The sequence below is a fragment of the Pyrus communis genome, chromosome 6 (genome assembly GCF_963583255.1).
Source record: "Pyrus communis chromosome 6, drPyrComm1.1, whole genome shotgun sequence".
In the NCBI taxonomy this organism is placed as follows: Eukaryota; Viridiplantae; Streptophyta; class Magnoliopsida; order Rosales; family Rosaceae; genus Pyrus; species Pyrus communis.
This window is the reverse complement of record NC_084808.1, coordinates 24,366,806-24,379,573: the sequence shown is the minus strand read 5'-3', so window position 1 is coordinate 24,379,573 and position 12,768 is coordinate 24,366,806. Positions and strand designations below refer to the sequence as shown.

At 35.2% G+C, this 12,768-nt stretch overlaps 1 protein-coding gene and 1 pseudogene across 1 annotated transcript; both read left to right on the top strand.

Annotated features, from left to right (window-relative positions):
- Positions 1 to 1,654: 1,654 nt before the first annotated feature.
- On the top strand, positions 1,655 to 10,208 carry LOC137737375 (homeobox protein knotted-1-like 6). Its single transcript, XM_068476829.1, has 5 exons — positions 1,655 to 2,299; positions 2,391 to 2,540; positions 2,642 to 2,795; positions 9,445 to 9,686; positions 9,844 to 10,208. Exons 1-5 carry the CDS (start codon positions 1,946 to 1,948, stop codon positions 10,000 to 10,002), a joined length of 1,059 nt encoding a protein of 352 aa, XP_068332930.1. The 5' UTR covers positions 1,655 to 1,945; the 3' UTR covers positions 10,003 to 10,208.
- A 908-nt stretch (positions 10,209 to 11,116) lies between these two features.
- Positions 11,117 to 12,725, top strand: LOC137736284 (2-phytyl-1,4-beta-naphthoquinone methyltransferase, chloroplastic-like; annotated as a pseudogene).
- Positions 12,726 to 12,768: the final 43 nt, after the last annotated feature.

Sequence of the window (12,768 nt, the reverse complement as noted above, 5' to 3'; positions counted from 1 at the left end):
TCTAGTGAGTCCCACGTGTCATGCATGACCCACCACTAAAATTCGTCTTGACTAATAAATCAGACTTTTATATAATAATTTTTCTGTTGTTTTATGAGAAATAATTTTTTCTGTTTTTGAATGCCTTACTTATCACATTTATTATGAAAAAAAATAAATTACTACAATTTCTTTTTTACTGAAGATTGCATTTTTTTAATTCTCCATAAATTATTTTTTGAACAACATATCTTTGTTAGATATAGTTCTCGATTTCACGTTAGTTTTTTTATTGTCTTTTTTAGCATATTCAACAAAAAAATTAATTTCTTATTTGGCATATAAAATAGAGAGTTGAATGTTATTTAAAAAAAAAAAACTAATAAAAAGGGTTTAAAAATTTGAGTTTTAACGATAAGGACAAAATAAATGGTAAAGTAAATAGTAGCATTATTGACTTTTTAGTGTAAAAATATGATTTTTCGTTAAAGTGAACAGTACTACGTGTTTTTCGTTAAAATTTCCTTTGAAAAAAGAAACAACGTTGCAAATGGTGAATCATTTTGGCAGACAAGTTTTTTCCTTCAAACACTATGTTTCGGGTTTCAAACCTCTCTTTTACAATTTAAATGAATTTTAAGCAAAAATATATATTTTTAATTTAATTACATGAAAACAATAGTGCAAGGAGAAGTACGCGTAGTAATTTTTTAGTGTACTAGATATACATGCATATGATGTTTTTATTTTACTTAATTATATCTTGTCAATATATTTATTTTATTAATATACTACAACAGTAAAACATATGAACACTACACTCTTATAGATAATGTTAGATAGACCAACTATTTAAATCAATTTTATAAACCATATGACATAGTTGTTGACAATTGATTTATTACTTAAGTATTAATTAACATGCTTATTTAGTATTGCTGACGCATTACATGATTTACAAATTTGGTTTAAAAACTTAATTTACCTATCATTACTCCACTACGCGTGAAACTATAACTTGAATAAATTTTAACTACCAAAACAACAAATAATCAACTCTATCTACTAGAGTTGGGGACACAATAATCGGCGAGGTGGTATTCGACCTGTCACATTGCCATCCCTATATAATAGAGACTATGCGCACATAATCGAAACTACTATTTGTATTATGTTAGACTGCACTTCCGCCACGAAACATAGACAAAAACTGCTACGATATGTTTGGAAGGCTTAGTGCCTAGACATCTAGATAGGGCCTAACCGATTTTTATAATTTTAATTAAATTTGTTATAAATAAGTATCTATTCATACATGGAAAATACATCATTGTGTTGTGATACACAAATTCTAAAATAGAATGACATTCAGATTATAAAGTATTAGAATATAATGAAAAAAATGAGAGAGAAGCATATAATAAATATTTATATACGTATTTAACATGTCTCTTATAATTTATTAAAAAAATTAATACAAAATAAAAGGTGTCAATTCAAATCACATTTGTAAACCAAATGATATAGTTATAAATGATTTAATTATTAATTAAGTGTAAATTAACTTGGTTATTTCTGATTAATGCTATATCAATTTGATTTAAAAATTTTGAACCCTTTAGTGTTGCCCTATCATATCACATTCAATCATACATCACTTTTCTAATTGGTCGGGCAACAAACACACTCCCCAAGAACACTTGCAGTTACCCTCTGCTACTCCATTACCAGCAATTTCCATCTTGGTTAAAAAGTTGGAGTTAAAATATAAAAATTAATACAAGTGAAGAAATATCGTTAAGTCTATATTGAATGATCATCTGGCAGGCAGTGGCAGAGACAATTATATTCTTTTCTTTCTATTTTCTTTTATCTTTTCTCCCTGTAGTTTTTGCTGGAGTTAGAAGAAGACATTAATATAGCAGCAGCAGCAGAAGAAGATAAGCTTGTGGGGTTGTATACGTTGATGGAGGAAATGTACGGATTGCAATCAACGGCCGACTATGGGGACAAAGGGTTTCAATCAACGACGGAGTACGATGACAGGGGGGCGTTGATGACGCCGGAGAATCTGATACTGCCGCTGGATTACCACAGCCTTCTGCACTCGTCCGTAGCCTTCCGCGAGCACAATCACCACCAACATCAACGGGAGGCGATGTTCGGATCGAACGACATCGTGTTGTACTCGGCAGCGTCAGAAGCTGCTTCGACGATAATCGCGCAACGCGAGGAGGACGTATTCGGCGCCATCAAAACCAGAATCGCGTCGCATCCGACGTACCCTAGGCTCATTCACGCATACATCGAGTGCCAGAAGGTGAACAAATACCTAATTAATTATTATTTAATTAGTATAAACTCTTGTTAATATCAGGATTTGTGAATGTTTTATTATTTGTGTGATGTAGGTTGGGGCGCCGCCCGAAATAGCGAGTTTCTTGGACGAAATTCGACGAGAAAACGGCTTGTACAAGAAGCAGGAAGACTACTCATGTAATTCTAGTTCGATGTCGTCCTCCACATGTTTGGGAGCCGATCCCGAGCTCGACGAGTTCATGGTCCCCCCTTCTCTTTGTTTCTCTTTATTCTTTTTACTAATTTTTACGTCTTCTAATCTTAATTTTTTGTTTATTCTTTCTTGTCTCTCCGTTGTATATAGGAAACCTACTGCGACATTTTGGTGAAGTACAAATCAGATCTATCCAGGCCTTTTGATGAAGCCACCTCTTTTTTGAGCAAGATCGAAACGCAACTCACAAACCTCTGCACTTCATCATCTGCTCATGCCTCTTCCTCCGTTAGAACCCTCTGCGGTCAGTCTCTCTCTCTCTCTCTCCCTCTCTCTCCGATGATGATGATTATGCGAGCGGCCCACTAACTGAGAACTATGAAAACATATGCATGCTCGCAGAATTGTGGACGTTTTTTTTTTATCATATATGTGTGTGTGTGTGCAGTAATGATACAAACACACACCTAGGTAGCCACAAAAACCCTAGTACCTCTACAACGGAAAGAGACCCTTCCGTCTCATACTTATATTTGCCAGAGTTTTAAGTAATGCTAGCTCTTCTTCGGAATTTTAATCTTGAAACGGTTCATTGTTATATCTTATCTTCGCCTGCCTCCTCTCCCTCTCTCTCTCTCTCTAGCTACGCATTTTGTGCCTGTGTCTGTGTGTTTCTAAATTCCATCCTGGTTGTTTGTTGTCTGTTTTGTTTGTTTCCTTTTTCACCTTCTTTATCTCATCTAGTTTTTACTCAAAGACGCCATATAAGAACCAGCTTGAAAAGCAAAATCTTTTTTTTTTTTTTTTGTTTTAAAGATTCTGACTTTGACGTTTCAGAGATTTGTAGTCTCATCTCATGACACTCCAATAGTTGTTTGATTGTTTCATACGGTGCCCCTTCAAATGTTTCTATGTTTCTTTTTTTATAGTATAGCGCCCTTCTTAACTTAGTCTTTTTCACATGCTCATAATCTGTATCAATAATCCCTAATCATGGTTCTTTTTTTTTTCTTTTTTTCCTTTTTGTTTCATTCTTAGACATGTTCAGTTTCAAGTTGCAACTCATGTAATCTGGATTGTCAACTTCATACCATGCATGACCTAGAAATTAGTGATCATGATTGATAATTACCTTATGTAGTGCATGCATGTTAATTTTAAGTTGGATGATCTTGTTAGGAGCTTCCATATTACAGTCAATACATATTTGTATATATTTTATGGATGTTGCATATGCTGAATATGATTAAAGTGATCATACAAAGTCGGTGGCAAATGTGCACTGAATAGATCAGTTTATTTCAAGGGTAATGTTATAGACTAAATGTGTAGAAATTTTATTTGTTGATTAAATTATTACTTAAGTATTGATTAAGATGTATATTTTTTATTGATGATACATCATTTAATTTACAAGTTTAATCTACCTAACATTTCTCTTATTTCAAAAAAAAAAAAAAAAAACAGAAGAATCGTCCTTGTAGTTTTTGTTTTGTTGTGCTTGTTGAGCAAGTGTGAGGTATCTGAACAGTGTTGTAAAGATGGTATGATAAGTCATTTCATGGTATAGTAGAAGTAGCTCAGCTTTAACGTAAAGGGTTCATATAGACTGGGGGTTGGGTAATCTACGTTCTCATTTTTATCTCTCACACACATTTAGCTTTTGATTATCAAATTAAATGAATTAAAGAAGAGTAAGGTACAAAATTTAAAAAGGCGTGAGAGGTAACATTTACTGATGGATGTATCAGTGTGACTGTATTAAAGATTGACATGAATGTTTAGGGGAATTGCTAAATATTGTTCATGATCAGCAGTGGGGAAGCTTGGCATAAGTAATTAATTATTATACCTATACCCTTAAATTCTTTTAAGAAAATGCAGGATTTAAGGATCACAAAAAGTTTGACCTTTAAATTACAAATAGGAGAAAAATTAAGGGTGGTTTAATAATTATTTCTTTTTCAGTTTATTTATTTAATGTTTTGAAATTTGAAAAGTTTGGGGAAATATTGTTCATGATCAGCAGTGGGGAAGCATCTGGCAACTGTCTTTAGTTTTTCATTTTTTAGCCTAATTTTAGTTTTCAGTTCTCAAATGGGCAAGAAAATTGTTTCAAATTGCTTGTTATGTGATATATGCAATGCAATGTTACTATATATGCGCTTTTGGTTTAGAAATCTTTTGAAACTTGTGCATGGTTATAAAGTTTGGGGAAATAGATCTACTGTTGGTTTTATCCTCCTATTTGCATTGTTAAAGTAATACAGTTTCATTCACAAAACGTAATTGTTATGAATATTTGTCAAGTTTATTTTGGAGTGAATTGTTAGAAGTGTTAGACCACTCAACTCAACTGATATCTTAATCAGAGACAATGTAGGTGTGACAAGTAATGATGTGGAGTCAGGTTCCTTTATTGATTCTCAAGTTCCAATACAGCAAGAGTAGTACTTGCCTGTATTGCATGCAGCAAAATTTGAATTATATAACTTGATTGTTAATGATAAAATTATTACTTATGTGTTATTTAATATGATTATTTTTTATTATTAACACATCACAAAGTTTATAAATTCGGTCTAAAAATTGGTATAGCTAACTTTGAATATTAAAGTAGGATAGAATCAAATCTATCTGTACTTCCCTTGGACATGATCTTTAGAAAGAAAGTGGATTAGCTAGCTAGCACGTATAGGAATATTACTAATAATCACGTGAGTGCATATCATACACTGCCTTTGGAATTTTATTTTTTATTTTTATTGAGTTATCATGATCTGCTTTCTGTTCTTTATAACTTCCCATCCCTTTGCCTATGATGATAACAGCCAAAAAATTAACAAGATCTAGACTTCAGTACAAATCATTTTGTCTCAAGAAATGATTTCTTCACACAATTTTTGCACACCCGTCCTCTTGTTCAGTCATTGAATTGAACAAATAAAGCCGTATCAAGGGCCATAATTACAAAACGGTGTGCATAAATTGCTGATCTTGTTGATAATATAAGAAGAGTTCCTTTTGTTACTCCATCACTTATTTGAGCAAAGATTTGTACATTTAAGCATCTCAATCAGAGTAAAACTGTGGTTACTTCCATTTGCACGAGCGTGGAGCTTGTGCAACCGGAATGCAAGTAGCAGCCTTAGACATTGAAAAAGAGTGGTGGATGATTAGAAATCTCGTTATCTTTGGTGGAGTGTCATCGTAATCTTATAGGTTATGATTCGCAACTATTATTGTTTTTTATATGATAGTACATAATACCTTTTCAGCGATGTGGGGATTCATATTTAATTCGCCTCGTGCTCTCACTGCTGCATCAGTAGATTCTTTAACTAAGTACCCGAATGAAAAGGGAGAGAGGTAGAACATTCCTTAAGCATGCGACCATGGCAGACGTTCAGTTGGACATAAACATAATATTGGCATATATTCACGTGATTTCGTGGCTTTATCTTGTTGGCTCCTGCATTTGTAAAAGCCTTGTTTTAGGTTTTTTTTTTTTTTCAAGACTATCCGATTAGTGTTTGGTTGGAATTTCTTTATTTTTAAATGTTCTCTTAAAGTTTGTGTTCTTTGAACGTCTTTCATGCATTATAGTACGCAAACCGTTTCTGATCGATTAAAGTCTATAGCTACTAATCTTTTAATCCCAAAACTTTCGCATGCACCATCGAGTAAGTACTCGAACCAATATATCATGTACTTTGAAATTTTCAAGTAGCTAGGTTAATGTTAAGGAGATTAAATTTGTAGATAAAATTTACAAACTAAATGATTTGTCACTAATAGGAATGAGCATGTTTATCAACGCTTAAGTAATAACATAACAATCAATTTCCATATCATTTAGTTTACAAAATTTTGTTTATAAATATAGTCTTTGTAGCATTACCCTTTCAATTATATTCTACAAGTATAGATCAATGATTCACTTGTTTAGTTGAAGATACTTGTGCTGTTTTCAACTTTTCATTGATTTGAAGTGTTGGGCTTATTTGCAAGTAAACTGTATTGATCTTACCTTGCACTTTGCATGTAACGTGTGTAGCCATAGAATATTGCTGATTTCTTATTCTATAAATTAGTATATTTATGTTGCCTTACATGATGCTTATGGCATGAGAGCGAAGCTTGTCATTGTGCTATATTCATTCATAGCACTAATAGAAGGTTAATTACTGGAAGTCTGGAGATAGTTTTAGGCCGAACATGTGACGTTGTTACTATATACAAGGAGCATAATTCTGGTGTCGGCGTTGCATTTTCTCGTGTTTTCGTTGTGTCTAACTTTGCTCACACATAACGTGAGAAGAGAGAGTGACGCAGTCAAACTCTGGTGTTCCGGACTTCCAGTAGCATATTCTCGTTGTGTCATCGTCTCTACGTCAAGCATAGCATGAGAGGAGAATGTGTGTCACAGACTTGAGCTTTTTTGCTATGCCTTTTCTTTTTTACGTGCTTTTGTCTTCGTTGTTGTATTGTATGCTGCCGCATTCAAGTAAGTTAGACAGTCGAATACAAGCTTACCCATTGGAAACTTGAATGTAACTTGGATTATAGGTTAGTCTCTTTATACCTAACAGAAGACCTTTAAATTCCCCATATTTTGTTTGTTCATCTGGTAAAAACGGTGAGGGGTATATTGGACGACTGGATGATAAAAATTACTGCTACTGCTACAACTGCATATGGAAGAAGGAAGGAAGAGAGTTTTAATAGAAAAGCCCGGATCGAGGGGGTGGTCGAAGTTTTCTCCACACATTCGCATGTGGACTCCCGCAGTTTACGCCGAGAGCAGCTTTTATGTCTTTCAACTCTCTCTCGCTTTGGTCTGGCCAGTACTGCCACTTGTGTTAAGTGCTAGTCATTTCCATGGAAGGACATCTCTTCCCGCTGTGGGTCTTTGCGTTTCATTATTGCTTCACACGTGTCTGCTCACTACATGTACTTTTGAGTGGCATCGGGGCCCCCCGGAAATTCAATCCTCTTCTTTCCGCTGCACCAAACCCTATCACATCCCTTTTCTTTTAACTTCCAAGGGCATGGAAATGACTTGGGTGGAAAGTATTCTTTCTAGCTGGGGCGTCTCCAATTATTAATACAAGATATCGTAGCATTTTATGTTACGAATATAAGATCATGCGGAAAAAGTCTTGCACATAATGTTGTGTTAGTTATTCGAAATGTCATGGTGGATATTAACTGTGATCGTTTCCATGGCATTTACCAACTGGATACCTAAACATTGAGGTGTATGAATGGAGAGATTTTTCAATGTTACTGGTACACATGGTGATACATCATGTGTTATTATACAAATGGTTAGATATGTGTGTTAAAAAATTAATAATTAAAAAAAATAAAATTTTTTACCATTTCTATTAAAACACGTAATGTAGTACTTGTATTCATGTTATAATTAAAAATTTCTCGTATGATGTTCAAAGGAGTATTTTACTAGGCATCTTCTAGGGTTTTGCCATGAAGTTCACCATTTGGTCACCGACTCTGCCCACCCACCCACACATGCACGTTTGTGTGGTTTGTGTCAGTTCTGATTTGATTGAGGGCTCCGCCTGTCTTGTCCATTCTGAGTCTGACATCGTTGTTTCTCCCTCCTGTATAAGTCATAATCGAGCTATGTAGAAAAAGAATGTGATATCCATGGTCTATTTTACTTTTTACACAATTTTTTAATTTTTGATCGTTAAGAGAGTAAATTGATCGTGAGGGTGTGGGTAAGGGGTGGGGTAGTTCTAGGTTCCAGGTTCGAAACCTGGTGTGTGTGTGGGTGGGGCTGAAAAAAAAAGAAGAAAAAACAATGTTTTCTCTTCAAAGGAGATTGATATTTAAAAAAGAAAAGAAAAAAAAAGAAGAGATAAAACTTAACAAAGAGTATGTGAGAAGTAAAAAAATGTGTGTGGATAGCACTCCTAAACAATATTATCGATACTAAAATTCTCAAGTCTTTTGAAGTATTTGATATTTTGAGTGTTTTAATTTTTTATACATTCTAATAGAGGTCTAAGGTTAAAATACCGAATGAGGATCCTCTTCGGATTAACTTTTTGAGGATTTTGGGAATTCTCTAATCAAATCCATTCATTATAAATCGTACGGTCAGTTTTAGTCGGATATTATTTATATTTAATTTTAAATAAAAAAATTACAATAATTTTTTGTTTCATGATATATGATAAACGGATGTAATTAGAAGATTTTTGGATCCTCACAAAGAAGATCCGGAGATCCTTATTCTAAAATACCCAGAATACGCGGGCACTCTCAAGCATCCAAAACAGCCCACTATCCACTCCCTCGTGAAAGAAAGAATGGCACCCTGTACTGGAGTGCCTTTGAAAACTAGTTCATGGTGTGGATCTTTAGGACAAAGAAAAGGTTCATGGTGTGGGTCCTTCTTCCGTTCTCTTTTTACTTTTTAATTTTATTGGTGATATGAATTGGCGAAAGATTTCCTTGTCGCAGTACACTGCTACTGTTGTATTAAGTGCATCATACTGTGCTAGGTTTAATTTTTTTATTTCACAAGCTGTTTTAGATATTGACGGTGACAGTATAAACGTGCTATAGAAGTTGGTCTTAATCCGTAGTCATAAATTTAATTATGACACTTTTAGAGAGTCATCTATACGTAATGCTTGTGCTTCAGCGTAAATTTGAAATCTATATCCCATTCTCGAAATTTTGATATGAGAACATAGAACTCACGTATGTTTAATTTGCACATTGTTATTTATGCATTGCAATTGTCTACCTCGTAAAATCTACGAGTTTGTTTTCTCCAAGATGTAACTTTAGTACAACCCTCTGCTGAGAAAACAACATTGACTAGTGTAGTGGTATCACATAGCACCCTATTATCTCGATCGAAATGGATTTAATGGTTTAATTCATATAACCTGATGGACAATGTTGGTGATCAGATGAAGGTGGTGGCATGTCATCGGATGAGGATTTCAGCGGAGGCGGAATAGATGTGCAGGAAGCTCAACAAGGAGGTGAAGATCGAGATCTCAAGGATCGGCTTATGCGTAGGTTTGGCAGTCATCTCAGCACCTTGAAGCTCGAATTCTCCAAGAAGAAGAAAAAAGGAAAGCTGCCGAAAGAAGCAAGGCAAACGTTACTTGATTGGTGGAGTACGCATTATAAATGGCCCTATCCAACGGTACTAAGCCTCTCTTCTCACGTTATAACACTTAGTTTTATAACACCACGTGACGTTACAGTCACACCTCAGTATTTTTCTCATACTCACCTAATAACAATGTTTGACAATCAAAATGTGGTTGTTTATTTTCTTCCTTTGCTCTAATCTCATTCAGGAGGCTGATAAGATTGCACTGGCCGAATCGACGGGGCTAGATCAAAGGCAAATTAACAACTGGTTTATTAATCAGCGCAAGCGTCACTGGAGACCATCGGAGAACATGCAGTTTGAGGTGATGGATAATCTTACCGGACCATTCTTTACAAATGAATGAGGTGCATGCATGTACATTCTCTCAAATGCTTAATTATGCTTCTTTTCCTGATAACTTATGTGTACATGATCTGGAAAATGCAAACTTTACTGGCATTCGTCAATTACCCTATCTTCAAGATGATTAGGGGGATTTGATTGTAATTTGCTTCAATGTATACTCTATGGAATTTGACCACGGTTGATAATGAATGAAATGCTTACATACCCTTGCTATCACATGCAAATGATCTGGGCTCAAAACGCAAAACTTGTATTAATAAGTACAAATATGAGCTTAACCAAGTTTACCAGAATAACGCTCTCATTCTTCTGCACTCGAACTCGGATTTTGATATCATAGTATAATTCAGTGCAAAATATAACTTGTATTCAAAAAGAAAAAAACCCTAATAAGTAGGCCCTAAAAGGTATACGAACTATAATCAACCAAGAAAAGTGAATAAAAACCATTTACATTTTCATTTGATTCATTTTTCTCTTGCAATTATTGTTGGAGGCTATGAGATCGAACATTCACTCTATTGACCAGAAAAAACCAAGTGGAATATGTTTACTTATATAGAATGAGTACTCATGTGATTTTGATTGTTGACTTTCTAAGTGTTTATGAACACATAGAAATTAAACAAGTGTGGGTTTCACGTAACCATCCATATTCCAATAGTTCACACTTTGGGCATGTCAATTCCTTCTTTCCTTCTCCAATTCACGACTTCCCGCATATTAAGTAAGTAAACATGTAATTTGTTGTGTTAATATATACTTGAAAAATCAGGTATCAGATCAATTAAAAAGGGATTAATCCCATACCCTTTTATTTTTTTTCTGTTACTTGATTCATAACCTCCTCATTCAAGTAAGTAGACACGTCATAAAATTTTGAATAACAAAGTGGTTTATAATTGGTGAGCCCATGTCAGCCTACACTACTAATTTGAGTCCATGCATCACTATTGGGCTTCTGCAGATATTGCTTACCAACATTGGGCTTACTTTAGAAACGACGACCCATAATTTACCGGATTCCAACTTTCAAGAATCGGGCCCACTTATCCGATCACTGATTACAGAACGAGCGTCTCCCCGTTGTTGTTTAACTGACACTAACTGTCATGGCTTCGCTCTTCCGTTCTCAGCCGGTCGGCGCCTACCCAGTTTTCGGTTCAGACGCAGTCCGGTCCGGTCCTCCAGGACCTCCATCGCATTGCCCGTCTATGATAACGTTCGATTCTCTCCTCTCGCTTTTTTTCTTAAATTGTAGTGTCACTTTTTCTTTCTTTGTTAATATTTATACAATTTTTAGCTAACTGATTTGTTGAGCTTGGGTCAGCATCGAATATGGAAAAGAATGGCAGTTTCGTGGAGCGGGTAAACATTAAAATTAACTATTTTTTTTGCTCTGTTTTTTGGTGGAATATATATATTTGGGTCCCTGAATTTCAAGTTTTTGAATTTTGGGTTGCAGAGCAAAAATGGGAGAGAGTGTGTTGGATTTTTGCAGTGGAAATGGGGATTTAGCGTTTCTCTTATCTGAGAAAGTTGGCTCCAATGGCAAGGTTTGTTCTTTGTTGTAATTGGCTGAAAGATTGGTAATTTAATTTGAATATGAGCTGATGTTTGTGATTGGGATGGTAAAATTTGGCTGCATTGGCAGGTGATTGGTCTCGATTTCTTGAAAGAGCAGTTGTCAGTTGCTTCGTCGCGGCAAAAGTTGAAGTCGAAAGCCTGGTACTTGAACATTGAGTGAGCACTGGTTAATCTAGTGGTCAATCAACTAAAAATGTTTGAACTTTAACTCAGGATTTTAGAAATGTTTTAGTTTATGTGAAACGCTTTAATAGATACCAGCATTACATTACCGAGAATAATCGATCATGTTATGCATTGCATCTTGTTAGGTGGGTTGAAGGTGATGCAACTGATTTGCCGTTTTCTGACCGTCACTTTGATGCCATCACTATCGGCTATGGGCTAAGAAATGTAGTAGACAAATATAAGGCCATGGAGGAAATGTTTAGAGTTTTGAAAGCAGGTTCCATTCTCTCGCTTTTGATTGATGATGATGTAGTTTTGGGTAGGTTACTTTTTTCTCATTTTTCCTTGGCATTACAGGCTCGAGGGTATCAATCCGTGATTTCAATAAAAGCACCAATCCAGTTGTGTCTGCAGTTCAGGTACTCAACCAGATACAGTAAGTTTTTGCCTTGTAACACGTACACCAATTTCCCGTTATGTTTTTATTGTCGCAGACAAGTGCTGAATGCTTCAGGAACTTTTGCTAGGAATTGATGATTGACAATCTTGTTGTCCCGGTGGCTTCTGCTTTTGGACTTAAGGACGATTACAAGTATTTAAAGAGTTCAGTCAGGGCATTCCTGACAGGTGCATTTTCCTCGCTTTAACTCTTTATTTTTATGGCATATGCACCACACGATGTTTCTATCTGTTTAAGCTCTCTTTGTATTAATATGTTTATACGTTGTATCTTCAAATTTCATGAAATCTTGGGAATTGTTCTGTTTGGAGGCCTTTAGGCATGGCCTTAATAAGTGGTTAAGTGGAGTGGTTAAGCGGATAATAGGTTTCTGGTTTGTTGATTAAAATCTTTTTGTGAACACAGGGGACGAGTTGGAGAACCTGGCTTTAGACGTAGGTTTTTCCAATGCCAGATATTATGAGATTGGCTGAAGCCTCATAGGGAACTTAGTAGCCACACGATAGTTTGATTCATGTATATGCTGTTTCAAATTGTGTCTTGGTGAAC

Excerpts from the sequence above, each read along its gene's own strand:
- LOC137737375 (XM_068476829.1), top strand. The coding sequence starts at position 1,946 with ATGGAGGAAATGTACGGATTGCAATCAACGGCCGACTATGGGGACAAA. Across the intron at positions 2,300-2,390 it reads CATACATCGAGTGCCAGAAG|GTTGGGGCGCCGCCCGAAAT; the intron begins GTGAACAAATAC and ends TGTGTGATGTAG. Across the intron at positions 9,687-9,843 it reads ATAAATGGCCCTATCCAACG|GAGGCTGATAAGATTGCACT; the intron begins GTACTAAGCCTC and ends AATCTCATTCAG.